Source organism: Pelophylax lessonae (assembly GCF_965119305.1).
Source record: "Pelophylax lessonae genome assembly, chromosome: 3".
NCBI classification, from domain to species: domain Eukaryota; kingdom Metazoa; phylum Chordata; class Amphibia; order Anura; family Ranidae; genus Pelophylax; species Pelophylax lessonae.
The window spans coordinates 471895753-471923609 of record NC_138770.1 but is presented as its reverse complement, the minus strand read 5'-3'; the positions used below and the strand labels follow the sequence as shown (position 1 = coordinate 471923609).

General features: G+C 43.8%; 1 protein-coding gene across 1 annotated transcript in view; it reads left to right on the top strand.

The window, feature by feature from the left end:
• Nucleotides 1-27857, top strand: part of TOMM20 (translocase of outer mitochondrial membrane 20) — a 43788-nt gene that overhangs the window by 2431 nt on the left and 13500 nt on the right. Inside the window, exons 2-4 of the mRNA XM_082252606.1 lie at nt 9577-9623; nt 22156-22237; nt 24795-24937. Coding sequence (XP_082108732.1) covers nt 9577-9623; nt 22156-22237; nt 24795-24937 — 272 coding nt within the window. The remainder of the gene's footprint in view (nt 1-9576; nt 9624-22155; nt 22238-24794; nt 24938-27857) is intronic.

Here is a 27857-nt window from a genome sequence, read left to right as displayed (position 1 = left end):
TCCATACCACTCCGCCTGCACCACCATCATGACTGTGGCTTCGGCCTAAAGAGTAAGTGCCGCATGTTGTGCATCTGACTGTGCCATCCATACCAGTCTGGCTGCACCTCCATCATGACTGCCTGAACTGAAGCTTTATTTTATCCCCAACAGGAGCGGCCATTAATCTTCTTTCTCCAGTTACAGTATATTGGTCAAATTACAAGTTTTAACTTTTTGGGGGTAACACAGTTTCAGCTAAAGTTAGTGTGTTCACAGTGTAGCAATGCCAGGGAAATGCAGCTTTAAAAATGTATGGCTTCATGATGAAAAGCATGAGAGGTGGCTGGAGAACATTTCAAACATGGGAGAGGCAGTGCTGTCTAGCCACGCTAAAGGTGGAAAGCACCAGTCTGCAGCTGCATGCTCGACAGCTTCCAATCCGATCGCTGGCTTTTTCACCCGTGGGCCTGAAGTGACACCGGCTCCCAGCTACGGCAGATGTGCTTCCATCTCATCCACTGTATAACAAGGGACCATTTTGAGTCACGCTGTATCCAGAAACGAAACCCTAACTGCAGAGGTACTGTACACTACAAAGCTTGTCATTTATTTTAGTAAAAAAATGCTGGGTGTGACATGGATTTTCTTATTATTTAACATGTATACATAGACATTTCATGAATATTTACGTGAAGTCATGGAAAAGTCATGGAATTTTATTGGTAAAAATGTGTATGAACTCTGAATATTACATACACTAATATCGGCCAGCTCCGGGGCTGATACCGATATATCGGTAAAAGTGAATATCGGCCCTCAAGCCGATAATCGTCGATTCTCTACCTCCCCACCCTGCAGATGCACATGTACACATTCAGACATGCTTCAGCCATAGCTGGTGCAAGACTGTTTTGCGCCCTAGGCGAGACCAGCTACTTGCACCCCCCACAAAAAAAAAAAATCAAACTTCAATAATTCTAGCACCAGAACTTCTGCCTAGCATTAAACTGATGATCTGTAGGGGCTTTGCGTGTGTGCGCCCATGAAACGCCGACAAACTTTAGTTCCCTGTATTTTTACATAGGCAACGCTTTTAAAAGCCCCCTACAGGTCATCAGTTTAGCGTTATGCAGTGGTTCTGATGCTAAAATTATTGCACTCACTCCAGTGTGCGCGGTGATACGGCAGTCACTGGCGCTAAAAGCGCATGCATTTCTGTGTGTAGGGAGGCTCTAAAAATGGGAGGCTTTTTTTTTTTTTTTTTGCATCTCTTTAAAGTGGAGTTCCACTCATAATTGTTTTTTTTTTTTTTTTTAAAGTCCACAGCTACAGAAAATTGCAGCTGCTGCTCTGCCCGGGTCTCCTGTCCCATCGGAAAACCTGAGCAACCAGCCGGCGCTTCTGCGATGAATTAACCCAGAGGTGGCGTCCATGACGTCACCTCCGGGTTACTCGGCTGCTAAAGGCGGCAGTTTCAAAAAGTGAATGGAATTCAAAAATGCAGTTTTCGGCGTTTTGAATACATGGAAGTGTAGTGGAGGGGTTTGGGGTCTTTTAGACCCCCGATCCCTCCATAAAGAGTACCTGTCACTGGATATTGCTGTCACAAGGGATGTTTTCATTGCTTGTGACAGCAATAAAAGTGATCAGATTTTTTTTTTTTTTTAAAAAGCCTGTGTTAAAATTAAATAAATAGGAAAAAAAAGATTTTAGCCACCCCCGTTGCTGTGAGGTCACACACGAAAAAACATATACGGGAAGTGGGGCTGCAAATGAAATCGCTGTTCAAACCACACATGAGGTATCGCTGCGATCGCCAGAGTGTGAGCAATAATTAAAAAAAAAAAAAAAGAGCTATACCCGAACTCTAAACTGGTAACCATTAAAAAATTTTAAAGCGTCGCCTATAGAGATTTATATTGACCGTAGTTTGTCGCCATTCCGCGGGTGTGCGCAATTTTAAAATTTAACATGTTGTTTATTTACTCGGCGTGACATCATCTTTCACAATACGCAAAAAAAAAAAAAAAATGGGCTAACTTTACTGTTTAGTTTTTTTAAATGCAGTGAAATTTGATTTTTCGTAATTTTTCCCAAAAAAATGACGTTTGAAAGACCGCTGCACAAATACCGCGTGACAAAAAATATTGCAATGGCCGCCATTTTATTCTCCAGAGTCTTTGCTAAAAAATATATATAATGTTTGGGGGTTCTACGTAGTTTTCTAGCAAAAAATACTGATTTTAACTTTTAAACAAAATGTGTCAAAAATGGGCTTGGGGGTAGAGTGGTTAAATTAAAGTGGAGCTCGGCTTTAAATGTTAAACTTTTTTTTTTTTTTTTTTTTTTTTATACTTTTTACAAATTTTTTTTTTTTTTTTTTTTTACTATACACTTTTATTGCTATCACAAAGGGGATCATGAGCCCCCTATGTGATAGCTTATAGGTGACAGGTACTCTTTATTAGACATGCAGGATCTATTAGACCCTGATGTCTTCTCTGTACTCCGCTACTGATGGTGTTCCATCAGCTGCTTCCCTAAGCACAACTCCTGTAGAATGGCAGTGGTGGTCCAGTAAGTAGCGTCAGATAAGTCCCTTCCTGGACTTTGCTCAGGAGGTAGGCTCAGTTGAGGGATGTCTGTGGCGCTTCTGCTGTCCTTTCCAGGGCCCCCCATGACCACACTGGGTTCGCTGGTAGGATAGCGAAGCCCGGTAAACATGGCGGGGGGTTTCTCAAGAGGGAGGCCAGCACATTGTGGGAAGTGATCAGCGGTTTAAGAGCTGCTTGTATCACTTCCACATTAAAAGCCAATAGTCTGCTTTACTGAAGTACACACACTTCCGGCCGGTATAGCGGGGAGAGGGGAGGGAAGAAAGCTTGACTTTGATGACGCCAAGACAAAATATACAGTTGTATAGAAAAAATCTATTTATAAAAAATACAAGTTTTATTAGTAACAAACCATATTAAAATAACCCCTAAAATAGGGGTAAATAGGATGTATTGTCACATGGACTTAGCAAGGTGCAGGCCCAAAGAACTTTGTCCAAAGGACTGATGCATTTCGACTTGCTAGTCTTCCTCAGGTGGATACTGGACATTGAAGTCACATGAGTTATTTTTTTTTTTTTTTTAGAAAAAAAAAAAAAATAAGCAACATATTCCGAGAATATACATACATCACAAATCATAGCAGAGAACATACAATATCAAAAAGTTTTTTACCAAATAAACAACAAAATAGCAAAAAAACATAACAAATTGTGCTGGGAATCCAACCATAGAGTGGACCAAGATGGAACTGCCCTCCATTACCCTACAAGATAGCAGTCCAAATCTGTGCACCCATTATAAATATCTCATTGTATAGTAGTGGTGCACCAAAATTTCGGCAACCAATATTTTCGGCCTAAAATGGGTTAAAGATGCCAAATTAATGGTCGCTAATAGCTGTAAGAAGTGAGCCCTTCACTTCCCTGTCAGGCGGGTATCTCCGCTGACTACTCCACTCTGTTTCTCCGCCGGCGCCGGGCGGTCATCAGTGAATATCCTTCACTCCATAGAGGAGACTGGAGGGTCCGATCAGGTCTGCCTGAAAAACTGACAGGCGGACCTAATCAGACAGCCCCTGTGAAAGGGGTCTTCGGCTGTGTGGCATGACAGGGAGAGAATAAAAAATGAATTTTAACGGAAGAGAATAAAAAAAATAAAACTGTTCCCATCTGTGTGTGATTGTGAATGGGCCAGCTGCCCCACACTCCCTGTCCACTCACCGGTAAAGATAGGGCACCAGATCAAGCCCTCAACATCTTCAACCTCTTCAAACAGTAAGAACAGGCAGGAGAAACCCTCAGCTCCACCAGTGACTGCTTGTTGCTGCCCCAGCCACCACAAGAGGGCGCCAGTTCCCCCATGTAAGCATCTCCCTACAGCAGGCTGCAAAGCCGCAGCATCTTAGCCTGCGCAAGTGCGGGCTGCATGGGGACAACAGACATCCTAACCTGCAAAAACTCATTTCAGGGACGTGGCACTCCGTGCCCCCCCCCCCCCCCCCCAACAATTTAACACAACTAGAGGATGATCAAATGAAATGCAATCAATATATAGAGGTTTACTTTTTCTGAGAGATGATAAAGGAACACTCTAACTATCATGACCACTTCAGTGAATTGAAGTGGTGATGGTGGTAGGAGTCAAACACTGCACATGCTGGGATATTTACAATTATGTGCTGAGGGCTATTTGCACCCCTAACGCATGTGACGTACAGCTGGCGGAGAGTGTGAGGGGCGGCGCTGGAGAAAACATGCAGAGCCGATGCTTCCTGTATTTTTAGATCACCTCACAGGCGGAGTGCATTTGATATCACTCCGCCTGTGACAGGACGAGCCGGAACTATATAGGAAGCATCGGCTCCGTTCTGACAACTGGCAGACAGCTGGGATATCGCGCGGCACTTGTGGGTGTTAGGGAGCCGCAGCCCGCATGCAGGAGACTTGGGAGTCTGGGACAAGACGCCTGCCGCAGTGTAGCCCAGGCGCCAGGCCGCTAATTCTAGTTGCCAATGCAACCTGGCACCTTGGGTTTGTCGAGCCCTGGCTTAGGCAGTTTCCTGGCAGGATAGAAACATAGAAACATAGAATGTGTCGGCAGATAAGAACCATTTGGCCCATCTAGTCTGCCCAATATATCTGAATCCTATGAATAGTCCCTGGCCCTATCTTATATGAAGGATAGCCTTATTCCTATCCCATGCATGCTTAAACTCCTTCACTGTATTTGCAGCTACCACTTCTGCAGGAAGGTTATTCCATGCATCCACTACTCTCTCAGTAAAGTAATACTTCCTCATATTACTTTTAAACCTTTGCCCCTCTAATTTAAAACTGTGTCCTCTTGTGGTAGTTTTTCTTCTTTTAAATATGCTCTCCTCCTTTACCGAGTTGATTCCCTTTATGTATTTAAAAGTTTCTATCATATCCCCTCTGTCTCTTCTTTCTTCCAAGCTATACATGTTAAGGTCCTTTAACCTTTCCTGGTAAGTTTTTTCCTGCAATCCATGTACTAGTTTAGTAGCTCTTCTCTGAACTTTCTCTAGAGTATCTATATCCTTCTAGAGATATGGCCTCCAGTACTGCGCACAATACTCCAAGTGAGGTCTCACCAGTGTTCTGTACAGCGGCATAGAATAGCTCAGATGGGTCAAAACTTGCGCTTGAACAAGTCTGAGCTAATTTTTCTCAATGCAACTAAGCTTCATCCCCACCATTGCAGCTGTAAGACAGACCAGTGGCCAAGTTGTTTTTTCTCACTGGGGGAATCCTGATGGGTATTCATAGACACTAGTTCCCCGTTCTGTTTTTTCCCCTATAGTACCACTTTGCAACAGTGATGCTGCGAAGAACTACCTAAATCTGTTGCATGTGGCCTGTGTCTACCAAAACGGGCAGCAGGGATTGATTCCTTATTTTAAAGGGGCTGTATTACTTGCAATTAAATGCTTTTTTTCATTTCCCCTCATTCTGTTTTATGCCTTTTTAAAGACTAAATAAAACAATAGATAAGCTAATGTCGTTAACCTCTTGCCTACTGGGCACTTTTACCCCCTTCCTGCCCAGGCCGATTTTCAGCTCTCAACACTGTCACACTTTGAATGACCATTGCGCGGTCATGGAATACTGTACCCATATGAAATTTGTCTTTTTTTTTTTTTTTTTTTTTGGTATTTAATCCCCAATCATTGCCATCTATCAGTGCAGCCTCATCAGTGCTCGTCAGTGCAGGAAAAAACGTATTTATTTCTAAATTTTATAACCTAAACAAAAAACTTTTTTTTTTTTTTTTTTATTTAGCAAAAAAAGAAAAAAAAAAACACCAAAATAAAGCTCTGTTGTGGGGGAAAAAATGACATAAATTTGGTTTAGGTACAGTTACACTTTTTTTTTTTTTTCATTGAAGTATTTCACAATAACAAAAGGGAATATAAAGATCTACCAAGGAATGCGTAACCTCCACAAATACCCAATACATATTAAGGGGCTAAAGACCCACAAACATACGAAAAAGGAGTTTTCTTCCCTTATTTTCTTTAAAAGAAAAAAAAAAAAAAAGTCTTTTCAAACTGTATTTAACTACTTGCCGACCGCCGCAAGTACATATACTGCGGAGGTCAGCCCCGGCCAGGCAAAGTGACGTGTATATATACGTCACTAGCCTGTGACCGGCTTGTGAGCCAATAGTGGGCGAGCGCACGCCCGCCCCGGCTCGTTCACGGAGGAGTCCGCGTGTGTGACCGGCCGACTACTATCGTCGGTAGAGCTGGAGAAAGGCGGACGGCTTATGTAAACAAGCCGCCTGTCCTTCTCCCCTGTGTAAAAATGGAGATCAGACAGTTCTACTATGTAGAACCGTTGATCTCTGTTTTTACAATAGTAGACATGTCCCATCACAGTTAGCACGCCCCTAGGACACACTTAACCCCTCCCTCTCCAATACAGTTAACCCCTTCCCTGCCAGTGTCATTTTTACAGTAACCGTGCATATGTATAGCACTGATTACTGCAGTAATATCACTGGTAACCCCAAAAGTGTCAAAAATGTCAGTCAAGGGTCCGATCTGTCCGCCGCAATGTCGCAGTCCCGCAAAAAAAATCGCAGATCGCCGCCATTACTCGTTAAAAAAAACCCGCCAAAAATGACAAAAATCTTTCCCTTTGTTAGTAAACGCGATAACTTTTGCGCAAACCAATCAAAATACGCTTTTTGCAATATTTTTTTTTTTTGCATAAAACAAATTGGCCGAAAATGTTAAAAAATTTTGATTTTTACTTTTTTTTTTTTTTTTTTGGGAATTTCATATAAAAAAAAATGTGAAAAATGTTATTTTTGCAAAATTTACGCTCTTTTTTTTTTTTGTTTATAGCGCATGATCAAAAAATCGCACAGGTGATCAAATACCACCAAAAGAAAGCTCTGTTTGTGAGAAAAAAAAGGACGTGAAATTTGTTTAGGTACAGCGTCGCACGACCGCGCAATTGTCCGTTAACCACTTTACTACCAGTCACGTAACCTCTACGTCGGCTAACTTTGAGTGGTTATACCGGGATGATGCCTCTAGCTAGAGGCATCATCCCGGTACCGTTGTTTGAAGCCGACGGTCGGCTTTCCGTCGGTAACGATCGATGCGGCTCGGGAGCCGCTCGATCGTTACCCGGGGGGGCGGGAGGGGACGTCCCCCCCCCCTCCCGCCGCCTTCCGCGGCTTTGCTCGGGGCTACCGTCCCACCGGGAGCCCCGAGCACCCAGCCGGCACGTCCGCCGGCTGGATGGAGTCCCGATGAATGCCGGAAACGGCATTGATCGGGTCTCCGATGACGTAACCCGGAGGCGGCGTCCATGACGTCACGTCCGGGTTACTGTGCTGCAAAAGGCGGCAGATTTGAAAAACGGCTGTATGCAAAAATGCCGTTTTCGGCGTTTTGCATACAGGGAAGTGTAGTGGAGGGGTCTAGGGTCTTTTAGACCCTCGATCCCTCCATAAAGTGTACCTGTCACGACATATTGCTGTCACCAGGGATGTTTACATTGCTTGTGACAGCAATAAAAGTGATCAGATTTTTTTTTTTTTAAAAAACCTGTAATAAAGTTTAAAAAAAAAGAAAAAATAAATAGGAAAAAAAAAAAAAAAAAAAAATTTAGCCGTCCCCGTCACCGTTAGCTCGCGCACAAAAAAAAACGTATACGCAAGTCGAGCCGCAAATGAAATCGCTGTTCAAACCACACATGTGAGGTATCGCCGCGATCGCCAGAGCGTGGGCAATAATTAAAAAAAAAGAGCTACACTCTAACTCTAAACTGGTAACCGTTAAATAAATTTAAAGCGTCGCAGATTGAGATCTCTATTGACCGTAGTTTGTCGCCATCCCACGGGGGGGCGCAATTTTAAACCGTAACATGTTTGGTATCTATTTACTCGGCGTGACATCTTTCACAATATACAAAAAAAATGGGCTAACTTTACTGTTTAGTATTTTTTAAATGCAGTGAAATGTGATTTTTCAAATTTTTTCCAAAAAAATGGCGTTTTAAAGACCGCTGCGCAAATACCGCGTGACAAAAAATTTTGCAATGACCGACATTTTATTCTCCAGAGTCTTTGCTAAAAAAAATATATATAATGTTTGGGGGTTCTAAGTAGTTTTCTAGGAAAAAATACTGGTTTTAACTTGTGAACAAAAAGTGTCCGAAATAGGGCTGGGGCTAAAGTGGTTAAAGTCACTCAGTAAAAAATCGCAAAAAACCCCCTGGTCAGGTAAAATCTTCTGGGGCTTAAGTGGTTAATCATTCTAGCCCCCCCCCCCCCCCCCCGGAAGATTTTACCCCCTTTCTGGCCAGGCCCTATTTTGCGATTCGGCACTGCGTTACTTTAACGGACAATTGCACTGTCGTACGATGCTGTACCCAAATAGAGCTTTCTTTTGGCAGTATTTGATCACCATTTTTTTGCGGGACTGCGACATTGGGGTGGACAGATCGGACCCCTAACTGACATTTTTGACACTTTTGGGGGTACCAGTGACATTACTACAGTAATCGGTGCTAAAAATATGCACTGTTACTGTAATAATGCCATTGACAGGGAAGGGGTTAACCCTGTGGGTGATCAAGGGTTAAATGTGACCCTAGGGGAGTGATTCTAACTGTGGGGTGCGTGGCTTCTGAGATGACCATAGAGGCACGTGCTCATATATAGCAGGATCACATGGGCTCTGTGATTATCCCAGGGAGAAGGACGGTCGGCTGTGTTTACAACAGCCGACCGTCCTTCTTTCTCATCGGGGAACGAACGTGGGTGCCAGGCGGCAATCGGAGCTGCCTGACACACGCATCGGCTTCCCTGCTGACGAGCAGGGGCGGGAGCGTGCCGGCAGGCCGCGCTTACCCCTGAGATTCCCGAGAGCGAGCGCCATACATGAGCGGCTGCCTGCCGCAGTACATCTGCGGCGGGCGGTCTTAAAGGAGTTAAGGGGGGTGAAGTAGGATAAGACCTCGCGCTCCGATTCCCATTATCCAAGAGCTGTTTTAGTTATGGATCGAGAAACTCCAGTAAGTGTTGAAACCATGGGTCAAACATCTTCATTTTATCATTTTAAGATCGCTGACATGCGTTCATTGATCATAATTCAGGAAAGCGGATGATTTCCAAGATTTTGCTATTATGACTTTAGCTGAGGTAAATATAAGGTTTGAGGATCCTCTGGGGTCTCGAGGCTGTCTCCACCTTGCACCACAGCACAGCCTGTTTTTGGGATTTGGCTAGGTTTTCTCGGGTGAGAGTGTAGATATGATACACCCTAATTTAGTAGCGCCTCACTTTAGGGCATTGCCACATGTGGTACATTGTCCCTTGTCCACAGCCACAGAAACATAAGAGGGGGTTGCTTTTTTTTTTTTTTTTTTCCCTCTCCCCCAGTCCCCTCCATGTTTATCTCACTACTTCCTTCTGTTTTGTATTGGCGTGTTTAAATGTGTGCAATATTTGTCTTCAAATTAATGTTATTTCGTTTTCATTTTTCATTTTATTTCTGCAGAGAGGAGAAAACAGAAACTCGCTAAAGAGAGAGCTGGTCAGTCAAGGGTAAGCATTCACATGGCTTTTCTATTAAGGAAATCTTTACAATTTGAGAACAATAACCCTTTTACATCGCTGTCACCAGTACAAGTGTCTCACTGAAGATTTCCCCTCACCTAAAGTTCTTTTCTGACAATGGCCACCAGGACTAATAGAGTGAATCTATCTAGAGGGGACTTTGAGAACCATAAAATCTTAAGTGTTTCTAAACCTCTACTATAACTAAAACAAAATGTGGCTATACATACACTTTAAGGTATACCTGATAGCAAAACTTTTTGTTTTTGAGTTTGGATAGAGTGGGTAAAGATTAGAACCTCTGTCAGATTTTGCTTTCTGTACCTGATGTAAATCTCGCTAGCAGAGTTTTGTCATTTTGTTGTGTATTGGGTTGTCGGCAGAATGGGGAATAGAGGGGGAATCTTGCAATAGTTCTGGTGACAAAAGTATCCCACGCTTTAAAAGGATTTCCTCTCCTTTCCTGTTTTGGCTATGAAGAAAATGACTAGAATAAGAAGGGAAATGTCTATTTAGTCCAGGTTCACATTAGTGCGATGACAGACATCGCATGTGATTTTCAGAGCAGTGCGCTCCCGATCACATGCGATGTCTGTGCAATGCGAATTTAGCCATACAGATTGGCTGAATTTACATCTCATTTGGACACAACCCTTTTTTGGGTCCGCAGCAGAATCGGATCGCATGGTGGTTCACACCTATGTTCTCACTGCGATATGTCGTTATCTTGTCGTTTGTATTGACGCCGCAGCAATTTGCATATGGCAGTGTGAACTGCCTGAGATTTGAATGCGATGCGGGAACCCGCAGTAGATTTGCAGGGTTCCTGCATCGCATATTTGTGAACCGGCACTTAGATTTTTTTTTTTTTTTATTTAGTCTATTGCCACAGATAACAGACTAAAAACTGTTTTTTTTTTTTTTTGTGGGACTGTGACATTGTAGCGGACAGATCGGATCCCTAACTGACATTTTTTACACTTTTGGGGGTACCAGTGACATTACTACAGTAATCAGTGCTAAAAATATTCACTGTTACTGTGTTACTGTAATAATGACACTGGCGGGGAAGGGGTTAACCCTGTTGGTGATCAAGGGGTTAAATGTAAGCCTAGGAGAGTGATTGTAACTGTGGGGGGGGATTGGGCTTGTGAAATGATCAGAGACATGCAATCCTATATAGCAGGATTGCATGGTCTCTCTGATAATTGCAGGCAGAAGGACGGACGGCTGGGTTTACATCAGCCGTCCGTCCTTTTCTCTCAGCAGGGAGAGATTGAGAGTGTCAGGCGTCAATCTGAGCCGCCTGACTCACGCGCCAGCTTCCCCGCTGACAAGCAGGAGCGCGCGCCCCTAGCTCCTCCCAGGCAAGTGACGTACCGATACGTGACTCTGCCTGGGAGTGCCACTCTGCCGATGTGTGTATATGTATGTATGTATGTGTATGTATATGTGTATATTTTTATATATATATATATATATATATATATATATATATATATATATATATATATATATATATATATATATACATACACACGGTCGGCAAGTGGTTAAGGATGCACTGAGCTGTATGTGTGTTTCAGTTTCCTGGGTTCCAGTTCGCAACATGCGAGAGTAGGTCAGAGTGGCGATCGGTGATGCGAGGTGTCAGTCTGGCTCCCTGCATCTCCAATCTCGGTAAAGAGCCTACTGACGTAGGCTCTTAACCATGTGACCAGCTGTGTCCAATCACGGCTAGTCACATAGTAAACAGGAAGAGCCGTTGATCGGCTTTTCTCAGTACGTGCCTGACAGGCACGAGTAAAGGAGCGCCGATCAGCAGCTCCCCTGATGGGGGGGGTCGGCACTAGTAATCAGATCATTGATTACCAGTGCAGACCCTCGGGGGGGGGGGGGGGCGGTGGGGTGGTGCCACTAGAACCACCAGGAATTCCCACCCATGACCCCAGGGATGCCCCCTATGGCCACCAGGGATGGCAATCGGGGCTCATGGAGCCCCCCATTGCCCTCCCTATCAGTGCTGCCCGCCAGTGCCCTCCCTATCAGTGCTGCCCACCAGTGCCGCCTATTAGTGCCACCTATCAGTGCCCACCAATGCTGCATATCAGTGCCACTCCATCAGTGCCTCCTCGTCAGTGCAGTCTCATCAGTGCAGGAAAAAACGTATTTATTTACAAAAATGTATAACCTAAACAAAACTTTTTTTTTTTTTTTTTCAAAACTTTTTGGTCTTTTTTTTTTATTTGTTTAGCAAAAAAGAAAAAACCTTACGGTAATCAAATACCACCAAAAGAAAGCTCTATTTGTGGGGGGAAAATGACATAAATTTGGTTTAGGTACAGTGTTGCATGAACGCGCAATTGATATTCAAAATGCAACTGCGCTAAAAGGTAAAAAATGGCCTGGGCAGGAAGGGGGTGAAAGTGCCCTGTCTTGAAGTGGTTAAGGTTAAACCGTTTTTCCTCTAGTTTTAGTGAGTGGCCACGTGTCTTATTGTATTCCCTTTCTCTAAAAAGTTTGTTCCTTATGCTAGGGTCGTCACCAGTACAGTATTTGTACATTGATATCATATCCCCCCCCTCAATCGTCTCTTCTCTAGAGAGAATAAGTTCAGTGCTTGTAGTCTTTCCTCATAGCCGATGCCCTCCATTCCCCTAATTATTTTTGTTGCCCTTCTCTGGACTCTTTCCAATTCCAGCACATCCTTCCTGAGGACCGGTGCCCAGAACTGGACAGCATACTCCAGATGTGGCCGGAACAGAGTCTTGTAGAGTGGGAGAATAATCTCTTTATTTCTGGAGTGAATCCCCTTTTTTATACAACCCAGTATTCTGTTGGCTTTGCTTGCAGCGGCTCATTGCATGCCACTGCCAAGCCTGTTATCCACTAGGACCTCCAGGTCCTTTTCCATCTTAGATTCACCCAGAGGTTCCCCCCCTAGTGAGTAGCTTGCTTTCGTGTTTCTGACGCCCAAGTGCATTACTTTACATTTTTCAACGTTAAACCTCATCTGCCATGTAGTTGCCCACCCCATTATTTTGTTCAGGTCCGCTTGTAAGGTTTCCACATCCTGCATAGAAGATATTGGCATGCTTAGTTTAGTATCATCCGCAAATACCGAGATTGTGCTGGATATCCCCCCCTCCTAGATCATTTATGAATAAATTAAACAGGATTGGCCCCAGGACAGAACCCTGCGGGACCCCACTTTCCACACCCGCCCAATCGGAGTACTCCCCATTAATCACCACCCTTTGCACTCCCCTGGAGCCAGTTCTCTATCCAGGTACTCACCTTATGGTCCATAGCTACCTTCCTTAGTTTTAACAGTAAGCATTTGTGGGGAACGGTGTCAGGCCTTTGCAAAGTCCAGATACATCACATCCACAGGCTTACCTTTATCTAGGTGGCAGCTCACTTCATCATAGAAGGTTAATAGATTGGTTTGGCAAGAATGATTTTTTATGAATCCATGCTGATTACTACTTCTAATACCATTTTCATTACTAAAGTCTTGTATGTGTGGTCCCTTAACATCCCCTCCAAAATCTTGCAGACTACTGATGTTAGGCTGACCGGCCTATAGTTACCCGGGATATATCTCGGCCCTTTTTTAAATATTGTTACCACGTTGGCTTTTTTCCAATCAGCTGGCACCATACCCGTCTGTAAACTATCCTTAAAAATCATGAATAATGGTCTGGCAATCACCTGGCTGAGCTCTTTAAGAACCCTCAGGTGCAAACCATCCGGTCCCGGTGATTTATTTATGTTAAGTTTCTCTAGTTTAGTTCTAAGTCTATCTTCTGTTAGCCATTAGGGATGATTGAACTTTTGAAAAGTTCGGTTCGACCAGAACACCCAAACTTCCCCAAAGTTCGGGTCCGGATTCCAGAACCCCATTGAAATCAATGGGACCCGAACTTCGGTAATCAAAAAACACAATTTTGAAGCCCTAAATCCCAATAAATGCCCCTAAAAAGTGGCTAGGGTTCTGGGTCATGCCCCAGGGACTATTAATAATGCCTCCAAAGGCGCCCAAAAAATGCCCAATAAACAACTGCAACAAAAACGCCCAGGTGTGTTGTTGCAAGCGTCTTTGGAGGCAGGCATAACATCTGAACTTCTGTATAGGGGTATATATACACACACCCATACGTGTGTGTGTGTGTGTGTGTGTGTGTGTGTATATATACACATACACACATATAGGTGTGATAGGAGCGGAGCCACATCCCTGCAAATAATTTCATTAGCGCATGAATGGGGTTCCGCTACTTTCACACCTATGTGTGTATGTGTATATATACCCCTACACAGTTCAGATGTCATGCCTGCCTCCAAAGATGTCCACAAAAAAGCCCAATAAACGCCTGAAACAAAAACGCCTAGGTGTGACAGGAGCGGAGCCACATCCCTGCTCGACTAAAAATTCTAAGAAAAATGATCTTTTTCTTATGGCGGTAACCCTGACATGGAAGAGTTTGGTCACCCTGGCATAGCAGTCCGAGTCAGTTCACCCTACACTACACTACGGTCACCCTGACACTTAACACTTTCCCTACAGAAACTAGATTATTGAATCTAACTATAGTGGAAAATAGTACCCTAACTAAACTAGATATCCCTTTCCTCACACTAATAATTGCTAAATGACACTTTTGCAGCAGGAGTAACAGAACTGCTTCCACTCTCTTCCACAGCCCCTGTATTACAGTGCTAGAGATTTGGCGGGGCGTATACACTACTGATTGGCCTCTGAACCCCCTAGTCACTCCAATTACATTTCTAGCATTCTCCTGCCCCCTCAATTGGCTTTTACTGATGTTTCTGGTCCAATCACGGGCTTTTAAAGCCCAGTTCCTGTCCCATTGCATTTTGGTCGGTTCTGGTTGCCGAATTTCCGAAAAAAGTTCGGAATTCGGCCGAATTTCAAACAGTCAATGTTCGGGTCGAACTGATGGTCGACCCGAACCGTTTTATCATCCCTATTAGCCATGGCGGTACTTCCTGGGGTGTGTTGTTTTAGTTTGGCCTTGCAAGCTGGGTTAGTGTAGCCCCCCAATTCTTTTGTGAAGACTGAAGAGAAGAAATTATTTAAAACTACTGCCTTTTCCCTGTCCTTTGTGGCCAAATCTCCCTTGTCTTTTATGGGGCCAATGTGTTCTGGCCTCGCTTTCTTACTGTTTATATACTTAAAGAATTTTTTGGGGTTCTTTTTACTCTCTTCTGCTATATGTCTCTCGTGTTCTATTTTAGCCGCCTTGATTTCGTCTTTACATTTCTTAGTATACTCTTTGTAATGCTTGAATGCTGCCAGTGACCCCTCAGTCTTGTATTTTTTGAAGTCCTTTTCTTTAGCATTAATATGCATTTTTATGTTGGAGTTTAGCCACCCAGGGTTTAGTTTTGCTCTTTTAAATGTATTTCCCTTTGGAATACACTTATCAATCCCTTTAAGTATGCTCTTGAAGCACTCCCATTTTTCCTCCGTGTTTTTTGTTTCCAGGGTTCTATTCCATTTGATATTTTCAAGCAGAGAGCGCAGTTTTGGGAAATTGGCTCTTTTGAAATTCAGTGTCCTTATATTACCCTTGTGTTTCCTATTACTGTAATTAATACTGAAACTTATTGACCTATGGTCACTTTTTTTCCTAAGTTGCCCCCTATTTCTATATCCGTGAGCAGGTCTGTATTGTTGGTAATCAGTAGGTCAAGTATCGCATTGTTTCTTGTTGGTGCATTCACCATCTGACCCATGAAATCGTCCTGCAAAATATTTAGGAACTGCTGAGCCTTGGCTGAATGCGCGGTTCCTTCTGCCCCGTCTATATCTGGATAATTAAAGTCCCCCATTATAATGACATTTCCCATCCTTGCTGCCAATCCGATCTGTAAAAGGAGGTCCGCCTCCCCCTCCTCCCTCAGGTTGGGGCGGCCTATAGCATACGCCCAATATTACCTTCCCCACAGTGCCTTCCCTTTTGGCGCTTTTCCACTGCATGGAACCCAACAGTTCAGCTCGCTTTTGTGCTTTTCCACTGCTGGTACCGCATGGTACGTTGTAGGAACGGTTCGGTTCGGTATGGCGGCGCTTTTCCACTGCATGGAACCGAACAGTACGGCTCTCTAAAGGCACTTTTTCACTGCAAGTACCGGCTAGTACCGGCTCTGCTCTACTCGGCCCTGCTTGGCCCTGTTTGCTTTTCCACTGCGGTACCGCATGGTATAGTGTCGGAACGGTTCGGTACGGTACGGTATAGGTTTGCTTTTCCACTAAAGTAGTACTAAAGTTAAGTGGGTGTGATTCTCTGACCAATCAGTGGCTAGTAGTGACTGCATGCAAAGGATTGTGGGATATGGTACCAGTTTGGTACCTGTTGGAACCACAATCGAATAGGTACTGTTTTTTCAGAGCCGTACCGTACCGTACCGTTCGGTTCCATGCAGTGGAAAAGCAAACCTATACCGTACCGTACCGTTCCGACCCTATACCATGCAGTACCGCAGTGGAAAAGCACAAAAGCGTGCCGAGCCGGTACGGTTCTATGCAGTGGAAAAGTGCCATAAAACAGTACCACCTCGATTGTGGTTCCAAGAGGTACCATATCCCACAATCCTTTGCATGCAGTCACTACTAGCCACTGATTGGTCAGAGAATCGTTGTTATCCCACCCACTTAACTTTAGTACTACTTTAGTGGAAAAGCAAACCATACCAAACCGTACCGAACCGTTCCAATACCGTACCATGCGGTACCAGCAGTGGAAAAGCAAACCGGGCCAAGCAGGGCCGAGTAGAGCCGAGCCGGTACTTGCAGTGGAAAAGTGCCATTTGAAGTTCTACCCATAGGGATTCTGCCTCGTCCATAGCTCCATTATTAATGTCATCCCTCATATTTACCTGTACACTGTTCTTAATAAGGAAGTAAACCCTCCTCTGACACTTTTACCTATAGGTAAGCCTATATTAAGGCTTACCTATAGGTACTGTAAATATCTCCTAAACATGTACCATTTAGGAGATATTTACCTTACATGCAGCCAGTGACGTCACTGGCGCATGCGCTCTGAAGGAACGGCCGCTGGTGCCGTTCCTTCAGAGTCCCGTGCCGTGACCGTCGGCTCCCGCGCGCGTGCGCGGGAGTGACGTCACCGCGGCGCCGGCCAATCAGATGACCGGATGCCGCGATCCCGGAAGACGGGCGACTGAACATGTCGCCCGTCATACAGGTGAGTGAGCGGCATGAGGGGGCTCGTTGTAAGGTAAGTATTTCATAATGAGCTAGTATGCAATGCATACTAGCTCATGTGTTTCTTTCAGGTTGTAAAAAAAAAAAAGTTAAACGAGTTTACAACCTCTTTAATATACAGACATACCCCTCCCCCTTTTTTACCTTCTCTATCTCTGCGATAAAGGTTGAGGAGGTGAAGGTGCTGGATGTGGAAGTCTTGGGCTGGTGTATGGTGGTGGCTTATGGTAGAGAAATGAACATTCAATTCACGGGCAACCGCTCTGGTGGACATTCCTGCAGTCAGCATTAGGGCTGAACGATATTCGATGTAACATCGAATATCGTGCTGCGGGCGTGGGCGATAGTCACATCGCCGGATCAGCCGATATTGGGGACTCACAGTGAAGGAAGGTAGAAGAATACAGCCCGACTGTCCCGCATGTTAAGTCCGTCCTGCAGCTCTCCTGACTGAGCGGTGAGCAGCGGCACAGGGAACCAATCACGCGTGCCTGCACACCTGATTGGTTCGCTGTGCCGCTACTCACGTCGTGATTGGTTCGCTTTGCTGCGCTCACCGCTCAGTCAGGAGAGCTGCAGGACGGACTTAACATGCAGGACAGATGTCGGGCTGTATTCTTCTACCTTCTACCACCACTGTGAGTCCTGATTTCTCTGCCTATGCCTAAGTTCCACAGCACAGTCACACACTGTCATGATCATCTTATTAACCTGCAGTTCCCTGGAGTGTCCACCCAGTTCCCTACATTACCATTAACCGTGGCCTGCCCTGTATGGTGCAACTGCAATGACATTTAGAAGGCTGCTGCTGCACTACTTCCCAAATCCTACTACAGTAACATTAACCCTGGCTGGCCCTGTAGTACAATCAGAAGAAGGCTGCTGCACTGAATCCCTACAGTAACCTTAACCCTGTATTTAGCCTGGATTGATGGCTCTGTCAATATCGCAATATATATCGTTGGGGGAAAAAATATTGCAATGTACTTTTTTTCCAATATCGTGCAGCCCTAGTCAGCATGCTAATTGCACGCTCCCTCAAAACTTGCAACATATGTGGCATTGGGCTGTGTGATAAAACTGCACATTTTAGAGTGGCCTTTTATTGTGGCCAGTCTAAGGCACATCAGTGCCATAATCATGTTGTGTAATCAGCATCTTGATATGCCAAACCTGTGAGGTGGATGGATTATTTGGTAAAGGAGATGTGCTCACTAACACAGATTTAGACAGATTTGTGAACAATATTTGAGAGAAATAGGCCTTTTGTGTACATGGAAAGTCTTAGATCTTATATATATATATATATATTCACAAAAGTAAGTTCACCCCTCACATTTTTGTAAATTATTTATTATATCTTTTCATGTGACAATACACTTTGCTACAATGTAAAGTACGGAGTGTACAGCTTGTATAGCAGTGTAAATTTGCTGTCCCCACAATAACTCCACACACTGCCATTAATTTCTAAACCGTTGGCAACAAAAGTGAGTACACCCCATGAATGAAAATGTCCAAATCAGACCCAATTAGCCATTTTCCTTACCCTGGGTCATGTGATTCGTTCGTGTTACTAGGTCTCAGTTGTGAATGGTCTCGGGTGGGAATGGGAATGGGGAGCAGGTGTGTTTAAATTTTGGTGCCATCGCTCTCACTCATACTGGTCATCAGGGCTTGACAAATTTGCCTGAAATCTAGGAGCCGGCAAAAAAAGTTAGGAGCCAGTTTGTTTTTTTTTGTTTTTTTAAACTAAGAACCAAGCTTTATTTAATAAAACGGATACTAAATTTACACATAAATACGACTAGAACCCCACTCTCCTCAATAGCGCAATTGGATGGAAACAGACTGTCTGTCTCTTTCCATCCGACGCCATCTGATCCGATCCACGGGGTGGATAGAAAATAGAACCACCATCCGTCTGTTTTTGGTGGACAGGATCAGATGGCAGCAGATTTACGCTCCATAGAGGAGAATGAAGGGTCCGATCAGGTCTGCTTGAAAAACTGACAGGCGGACCTGATCAGACAGCCCGTGTGGAAGGGGCCTTCGACTGTGGCATGACGATGAGTGATGGTGATTTTATATATATTTATATATATATATATATATATATATATATATATATATATATATATATATATATAAATTTTAATAATTGAAAAAAAGAAAACGAATGTTTGGGTTTTTTTTTTGTAATTTTATAAAATAAATTAATAACCACACTCCCTGTCCACTTACCTTTTTAAGCAAAGGTAACTGGAAAGGGAGATGAAGCCTGCAAAAACTTCCCTCTCATCTCCTCTTAGGAAGGAGATGGGGATACATTAACAGGCAGTGGAAACAGTCATTACTCCTGGTCACCACAAGAGGGCGCCAGTTCCCCATTGGAAGCCTCTCTCCTCTCACAGAAGAAGGCCGCCGAAAAGCCGGGGCCTCAATTTTCGGATGGCGCAGAAGTCCGTGCACTCGGGGAGGAGGTGGGGCGCAAAAGGGACAGGACACCTCCTGCAGGGCATCCCAGGCGCCAGGTCGCTAATTCTAGTCGCAAATGCGTCCTGGCGCCCAGGGTTTGTCGAGCCCTGCTGGTCACTGGAAGTTCAACATGGCACCTCATGACAAAGAAGTCTCTGAGGATCTGAAAATAACTGTTGTTCTACATACAGATGGCCTAGGCTGTAAGAAGATTGCCAAGACCCTGAAACTGAGCTGCAGTACAGTGGGCAAGACCATACAGCAGTTTAACAGGACAGGTTCCACTCAGAACAGGCCTCGCCATGGTCGACCAAAGAAGTTGAGTGCACGTGCTCAGCGTCATATCCAGAGGTTGTCTTTGGGAAATAGACGTAAGAGTGCTGCCAGCATTGCTGCAGACAGTATAGAGCTGTGGGGTCAGCCTGTCAGTGCTCAGACCATACACTGCAAACTGCATCAAATTGGTTTGCATGGCTATCATCCCAGAAGGAATCTTCTTCTTAAGATGATGCACAAAGCCCACAAACAGTTTGCTGAAGACAAGCAGACTAAGGACATGGATTACTAGAACCATGTCTTGTGGTCTGATGAGACCAAGATAAACATATTTGGTTCAGATGGTGTCAAGCGTGTCGTGGCAACCAGGTGAGTAGTACAAAGACAAGTGTGTCTTGCCTACAGTCAAGCATTGTGGTGGGAGTGTCATGGAGGGTCTGGGGCTGCATGAGTGCTGCCTGCACTGGGGAGCTACAGTTAATTCAGGGAAATATGAATGCCAACATGCACTGTGGAAGAGGATTCCATTGGCAACCTGTGAAGCTCTGGTGAACTCCATGCCCAGGAGAGTTAAGGCAGTGCTGGAAAATAATGGTGGCCACACACAATTTTGAGACTTTGGGACTTTTTTTTTTTTTCGACTATAAAACATACTGAATTTAAAAAAAAAATGAACAAAAATCTAATTTTTTCATCAGTTTAGGCCAATATATATTCTGCCACATACACTGTATAACCAAAAGTATTGGGACACCTGCCTTTACATACACATGAACTTTAATGGCATCCCAGTCTTAGTCTGTAAGGTTGTCACATAAAAAGATATATTCTAAAATATTTACAAAAATGTGAGGGATGTACTCACTTTTGTGAGATACTGTAAGAGTGATGTGTGGTCTAAAAGACCCCAGATCTCTTCATAAAGAGCACCTTTCATGGCCTGTGCTATCGCAAGGGATGTTGTTAATACTTGTGATAGCAATAAAGTGAATTAAAAAAATTAAAGGTACAGTGAACCTTTTACGCCTGAACCCTATGTGTGTAGGTGCTAAACAGTGATCACACCACACATGTGAGGTATTGCTGCAAATGGCAGAGCAAGAGCAATATTTCTAGTACCAGACCTCCTGTGTAACACTAAACTGTTATTCTTTAAAGACTTTTGCTGCATATAGAGATTTTTAGGTATCATAGTTTCTTGGCGTGACATCCTCTTCTTTTTTTTTTTTTTTTTTCCCCAAACATTGGGCAATATATTGTTTGTTTGGATATTATATTGTGTTTTGTGCTCACTTAAATTCGTTAAAAAAACGCTGCACAAATACTGTGTGACATAAAAAAAATTACAGCACCCACAATTTGTTTTCTGTAGGGCTTCTGCTAAAAATATACACTGTTCAAAATAAATTAAAGGAACATTTTTTAATCAACATATAGCGTCAAGTCAATTAAACTCCTGGGATATTGATCTGGTCAGTTAGTAGCAGAGGGGGTTTTTAATCAGTTTCAGCTGCTTTGGCGTTAATGAAATGTACAGGTGCACTAGATGGGCAATAATGAGATGACCTCCAAAACAGGAATGGTTCTACAGGTGGAGGCCACTGACATTTTTTTTCCTACTCCTCTTTTCTGACAGTTTTTTAGTAGTTTTGCATTTGACTAGGGTCAGTGTCACTACTGGTAGCTTAAAACTATACCTGGACCGCTATAGAGGTTGCACAGGCATTCCAACTCCTTCAGGATGGCACATCATTACGTGCCATTGTCAGAAGGTTTGCTGTGTCTCCCAGCACAGTTTCAAGAGCATGGAGGAGATTCCAGGAAGCAGGCAGTTACTTTAGCATAGCTGGACAGGGCTGTAGAAGGTCCTTTTACCCATCAGCAGGACTAGTATCTGCTCCTTTTGTGCAAGGAGGAACAGGATGAGCACTGCCAGAGCCCTACAAAGCGACCTCCAGCAGGCCACTGGTGTGAATGACCGATCAACAAGAAACAAACTTCAGGAAGGTGGTCTGAGGGCCCGACATCCTCTAGTAGGCCCTGTGCTCACTGCCTGACACCATTGAGCTTGATTTGAGTTGCTGTAATGAAATTTTAGCAAAATTGACTAGCCTGATGCATCATTTTTTTCACTTTGATTTCTGGGGTGTCTTTGAATTCCGTCCTCTGTAGGTTGATAATTTTCATTTCCATTATAGGATGTGGCATCCTTTAGTTCCTATAACATTACCCAGTCCGTATCAGTATAGATATCCAGCATGATATTTTTCCCCATTGAGATCTGATGTGTTTTCAAACTGTTCCTTTAATTTTTTGAGCAGTGTTTCTAATGTTTGGGGATTCTAAGTAATTTTCTAGCAATAAAATGTATGAATTTTACATGTAGGAGAGAAATGTAAAAATTTACCTGGGTGGCAAGTGGTTAATGAAGGGGTCTGTAGGTATCTTTGGAAAGGTACTTATTGTGAAAATGTTTGTTTTAATACAGTAAAACGTTGAATCTTTTTACAGTTACCTGACCTTAAAGACGCAGAGGCTGTTCAGAAGTTTTTCCTTGAAGAAATTCAACTTGGAGAAGAACTACTTGCACAAGGTTGTTATAGCACAGTTTTTGTCGTATATTTCTGAAAACAAGAATTTGTTAGTCCTCATATATTAAAACAGTTAACAGTGCTTCTTCAAACCCTAACATTAGAACAGTTTTGCATGCAAATTACCACATGTAGCTTTTTTGTTTTCAAAAATTAACATACTAAGTTGTAGCACCCTTTTAATGATTCCGAGAAACAGTGTGCTCTTGGTGGGAAGTCATACAGTTGCCAAGTGTGGTGTACTAAATTTCTCTAGCCCTGTATATTTAGGCAGATGTCTGGTCATCTATTGCACTTTACAGTATGTGCAGCTATATTATATTAAAATAAAGACAAAAGTTCAGTCTAGGACCCTAACCTAGCTTGGAGCTAACCTGAACAGGAAAAGGAGTACAACTTTGAACAGGAATAAATGTGTAAAGCAAAAAGTTACAGTAAACCTGTGTTTTGTCCATGCAGGATAGAGCAACGGGTTTGCTTTAAAGCCCAGGCCTCAGCATCACAATTCAGCTGCTGTAAAAACACTGATTGGTGATTGGCCCAGCAATGTTTTATGAGAGAAAGCCCTTGAGCTTACATGGTGTGGTCTTTCCTCGTTCCTTGCAGCTGAATAGCACGATGGTGTAGAGCAGGGGTCCCCAAACTATGGCCCCCCCAGTTCAGGAACTGCAATTCCCATTGTGCCTACTAATGTCTATGAATGTCAGAGTTTTGCAATGCCTCATGGGACATGCAACCGCTGGAGGGGCCATAGTTTGGTGATCTCTGGTGTAGAGTAAGGCAAATATATGTTGGGGGAAAGGGTGGAGGGGGGAAGGGAGTTAAAGTGAGAGAATAGGTACATTGGAAGCTTTAAAGTGACCCTGTAGCATATTCATTATTTGGTAAAGCTCTCTTAAGGCTCCATTCACACTAGTGTAACTTCCAATGCAACTTGGATGGACTTATGGTTAAGGGGCGAGCGGCTGCGGTGTCCCTAACCAGTGAACAGCAAGTAAAGGAGTGGGCGGCCGCCGAGTCCTTGACAACCAATGACTCATCAGCTGTCAGTGGGCAATCCCACTGACACCTGATGAGTCATCAGATGTCAAGGACGCAACGGCTGCCTGCTTAGTCTTAGCAGCCTTAGTCCCCTGGTTTAAGGTCGAACACCATGCTAAAACTTGTTAAAGGGGGCTTTCAGATTCCAATCCTGCTGATAGCTGATGAGTCATTGGTTGTGAAGGACGCGGCAGCCTCCAGCTGCCTAACAACCCACTATTCACTGGTTAAGAACGCCGGCGACCGTCTGCTCCTTAACTGTGTTGTTTACTGGTTGTTAAGGCTGTCGGCGGGTGCTGGGTCCTTGACAATCAGGGTTTGCCTCCAAAGTCAGACAAAACTGTCTCGTGTAAAACATTCAGCTGCAACTTACTTGTGACTTTTGAGGGTTCACGTTGAGGTCTACGGCCCCGAAGTCACATAAAATGATCAGACCAAAGTAGTTCATGAACTACTATGAGGTCACTGTGACTAAGTCTCATAGCTATGAACGGTACTCTTTGGAAAACATGGGGTGCAACTTTGATGTTCAGAGTTCCATGACAAGTCACATAAGTGTGAATGGAGCGTAAAAATGGGGAGAAAATTCTGCCCTTCAGGTTTACCCATGCATCTGAATTCTATATCTGATTTCTGGACCTGGTCCTCCCTCTTATCAATGAAGGAGCAAGTGGTGATGTGAGGTCAGAAGGAAAAAAACAATGAGAATGTGGGACTATAGAGATCGACACTCCTGCAAGTGTAGGTTTCCCAGAATACATTGGGGAACCAGTTCTAGTGACTGAAAGGAAGTTTTGGTGGTGCACATTCCAGAAATTGGTAGTATTTACTGTCCCCTTCTGCAGGTCAGCGGACTTTAAAAAAAACAATGGGTCACATTAAGCCACTTAGTCGAAGAGCCGGTTCACATTAGCGCGACACGACTCCTTACTACTTCGGGGGCGACTTGTGCATTACATTGCACCACGACTTCGGAGCGACTTGCAGGGACTTCACATAATGGAAGTCTATGCAAGTCGCTCTGAGGTCGCCCCCGAAATAGTACAGGACCCTTTTTCTAAGTGTCGCTCCTATTAGAACGGGTCCTGTAGCGGTCAATGGACCGCGAGGGAGCGTGACTTGTCAGGCTGACCAGTCGCCTGACAAGTCGCGCTAGTGTGAATGGGCTCTAAATCTCTTGATTTGACACATACTATAACTAAAGAACGCCTTTTAGGTCTCTTGCTCACAGGAGTTAAAATTAAAATAGAAAATCATATGTCCGAGTGCAGTCATTTATGTGCATGTGCTGCAATAGTTGCAATTAGAAGTGGATGAACATTTTTATGCATGTACATATTTACGGTCCTGTCAGAACATTGTAATTGGGATCTTTCTGTCGGCAAGATCCTGAGTATAGACATCGATAAATGAATACGTCTGTGTGCAACTGGCCTTAGTCCTCACTAGAAGAACATTACCGTTTTAGGCTTTGTTCCAATCGGAACTAAAATAAATAAGGTGTTTTTCTGTAACCAGGTGATTTCGAAAAGGGCGTGGATCATTTGACAAATGCTATTGCAGTTTGTGGGCAACCTCAACAGCTTCTTCAAGTTTTACAGCAGACTCTTCCGCCACAAGTTTTCCAGATGCTTTTGACTAAATTACCAACCATCAGCCAGGTAATACACGCTTTACATTTCACTGTGTATGACAATTATGTCCTTTTTGGAGATGTTACATGACAGATGTAATTTAGCAGCCTTCTAGAAAATAAATTTGAAGCAATAGCTTGGAACGTTAACATTGACATAGGATCCACTATAATGCATGTCTTGCATAACAAAATACAGTTGTGAAATGATGCAAAAATGTTTCAGTTCACTGTGTAGCCAAAAAAGAATATGTAAAAGTTTGCGAGTGAGCTTTAATTTACTTTTTGTTAATTTTAAGTGGATAACTACTAGTCTCATTTTGAAATATGCACCTGGAAAAAAACAATCTGTTTAAAAAAAAATACAGAAATGTTTGAAGTGTAAGGCCCCCTTCACATGGCAAATAGGCAGTGACAGCAGCAACATTTTGGCAGATTTGTACGAGTTGACTAACATCATTGCTGACGTCTTCATTGTACAGGGTGAGGAGTCCAGATGTCCACAGCCACCTGTCAGGCCAGCAGCATATATATATATATATATATATATATATATATATATATATACTTATTCTTGCCACTGTCTGTGACCTTAGAAATGTTTTGACAGATTTACAGTTCTTTTCTGCTGATTTTGCAGCAGTAAATCATTATGGTTCCTTTTAACATTTGTCCTGTTCACTCATCAAGCACCCTTGGATTCTATACCCAATCAAGTAGCATCACATCACTTAATGTGGTTGTAAACCCTTAGTGCCCTTTCACATCTATATGCATTTTAGAAGCACTGCTATGTAAAAGCTACTGCGCTGTAGTGTGAAAATATAAAAGTTATAAAAGTCTACACACCCCTGTTGTCAGGTTTCTGTGATGTAAAAAAAATGAGACCAAGCTAAATTTTTTTTCAGAACTTTTTCTACTTTTAATGTGACCTATAAACTGTACAACTCACTTGAAAAACAAATATTTTAGGGGGTGGGGAGTAAAACTAAAAAACTAAAATAATGTGGTTGCATATGTGTGCACACCATGTCATAACTGAGGATGTAGTGGTGTTCAGAATTAAGCAATCACATTCAAACCCATGTTCAATAGGAGTCAGTACATACCTGCCGTCATTTAAAGTTCAGCTGTTCTAGTAGGTCTTTCCTGACATTTTTGTAGTCGCATCCTACAGCAAAAGCCATGGTCCACAAAGAGTTTCCAAAGCATCAGAGGGATCTCATAATAAGGCTTACCTGTAGGTACAGTAAATATCTCCTAAATGTGTGCCATTTTGGATATGTTTACTTTAGCAGCGTGGGTGATGTCACCAGCGCATACGCACTGTGCACCCAATGGATGGCGTGCCGTGCATAGAGAGAGCGGCTGGGACATCATCGCATTTCGGCCAGTTAAATGGCAGCCCTCGAAACCAGAAGGAAGACTGTGTAAAGGTGGAAGCTTCGGGGGAGCTTTGACGGTACACTGCTGGAGGGTTTTGTTTTCAGGCAAGTCTCATAATGTGCTAGTATGCAATTACATTATGCTCTTAACTTGCAGGGAAAAGATTTTATTTATTTATTTTTTTTTTAACTACCTACTACTTTAAGTTGAGGAGACCATAGTAAGAGCTAGGTGCTGGTAAGGTCTACGGAACTCTACACTTAAGTCTCAGGGGTACGTCTTGTGGTTTTTCTACCTGTGTGTGAGGATAAATGGTGAGCTCTCAGTTCACCCTCTCACGTTCCGAATTCGAAGTTCACCAAATGCAATTTTGTTAGGAGTGGCTCACAAAGGTGTTGATTTAGATCTTTTAGCAATAGTAACGTCTGGAACTGTCAGTTTGTCATCCCAATGAATTTCTCTTTCGTTCATTGACGGACGTAGCTCTTGATCTTCTGCTTAACCATTGGGTTATACTGCCCCCTACAGGAGTAGGACGCTACTCCATTTTTTTTGCTGCCAAGTCAGGAATAAGAACCTAGTTCCTTCCTGGGATCGTTGGTAATTTTGGCAATCGTTGCAATTTTTTTTCCCTTTTTGGATAGATTTTTTTTCATTTTTTGTTTTTTTTTTTTTTTTTTTTCCCTTGTGAGATCTACAATCAACTGCTGGACTGGACGATGAGCTGGATAGTCTAGATCCAGTGGTCAACCCAGTTTGGCTAGAATGCATGTGCAGACCTCAGCTCCGCACTAGGTCAGCCATGACATAGCCCCATCGGACAGGGGCTGGTCTGCGAATTAAATGCCTTGCGAGGTCCCATACGACTGGGTCTCGGCCTGTGTCGCAGCATACCTCCTGGCCGACAGCCCCCCCATTTAGATGGAGAGGAGTATCTGTCTGGTGCCCGCCTGGTTCCTGGTGAGTAGCTGCCCCCCCCTTTCTCCCTGGAGGGTTTTGGGGTTGACATGGGCCTCTCCATGGGGCGATCGGACCCCCAGGTTCCTCTTTTTCCCATTAGGCACCCCCCTTCTGGGTCTGGTGTTCTCTGTGGGTCATCTAGCCCCTCATCCACCCAACCCTCTATACTTGGGGTACTGTGGTGGTCTGGCCTACCACCTTGGGCTGGGTAAGGGGAGTTTACTGGCGATCGGTGGGGGTGCGCCGCTGGGAGATTGTCTGCGGGGGACTGTACCTGGTGGATGCTCCTGCCACTGCCCCCCCCCCTTCTTTTCTGTGCCTTGCATTATGCCTAGGCTCCCTCCTGGGTCCCTGAGAGCCTCGTGGTGCTGTCTTTTTGTTGTGGCCTCTATTCTGTAATACACGGTGGCCATGTTTGTGTAGTCCTCTGGCCAGTTGGCCTTAGTCCGGAATTGAAAATAGCGGCGGCCATGACAGTGAAGCCCTTCTGGGGGGCAATCTTGGCTGTGCAAGCCCCTCCTTAATTCCTGGTACTGACTGCTGGGTCTCTTCTTTCCCTGGACGCCGCATGTGAAGTGCAGTTTACCCTGGTGCTGCCAGTG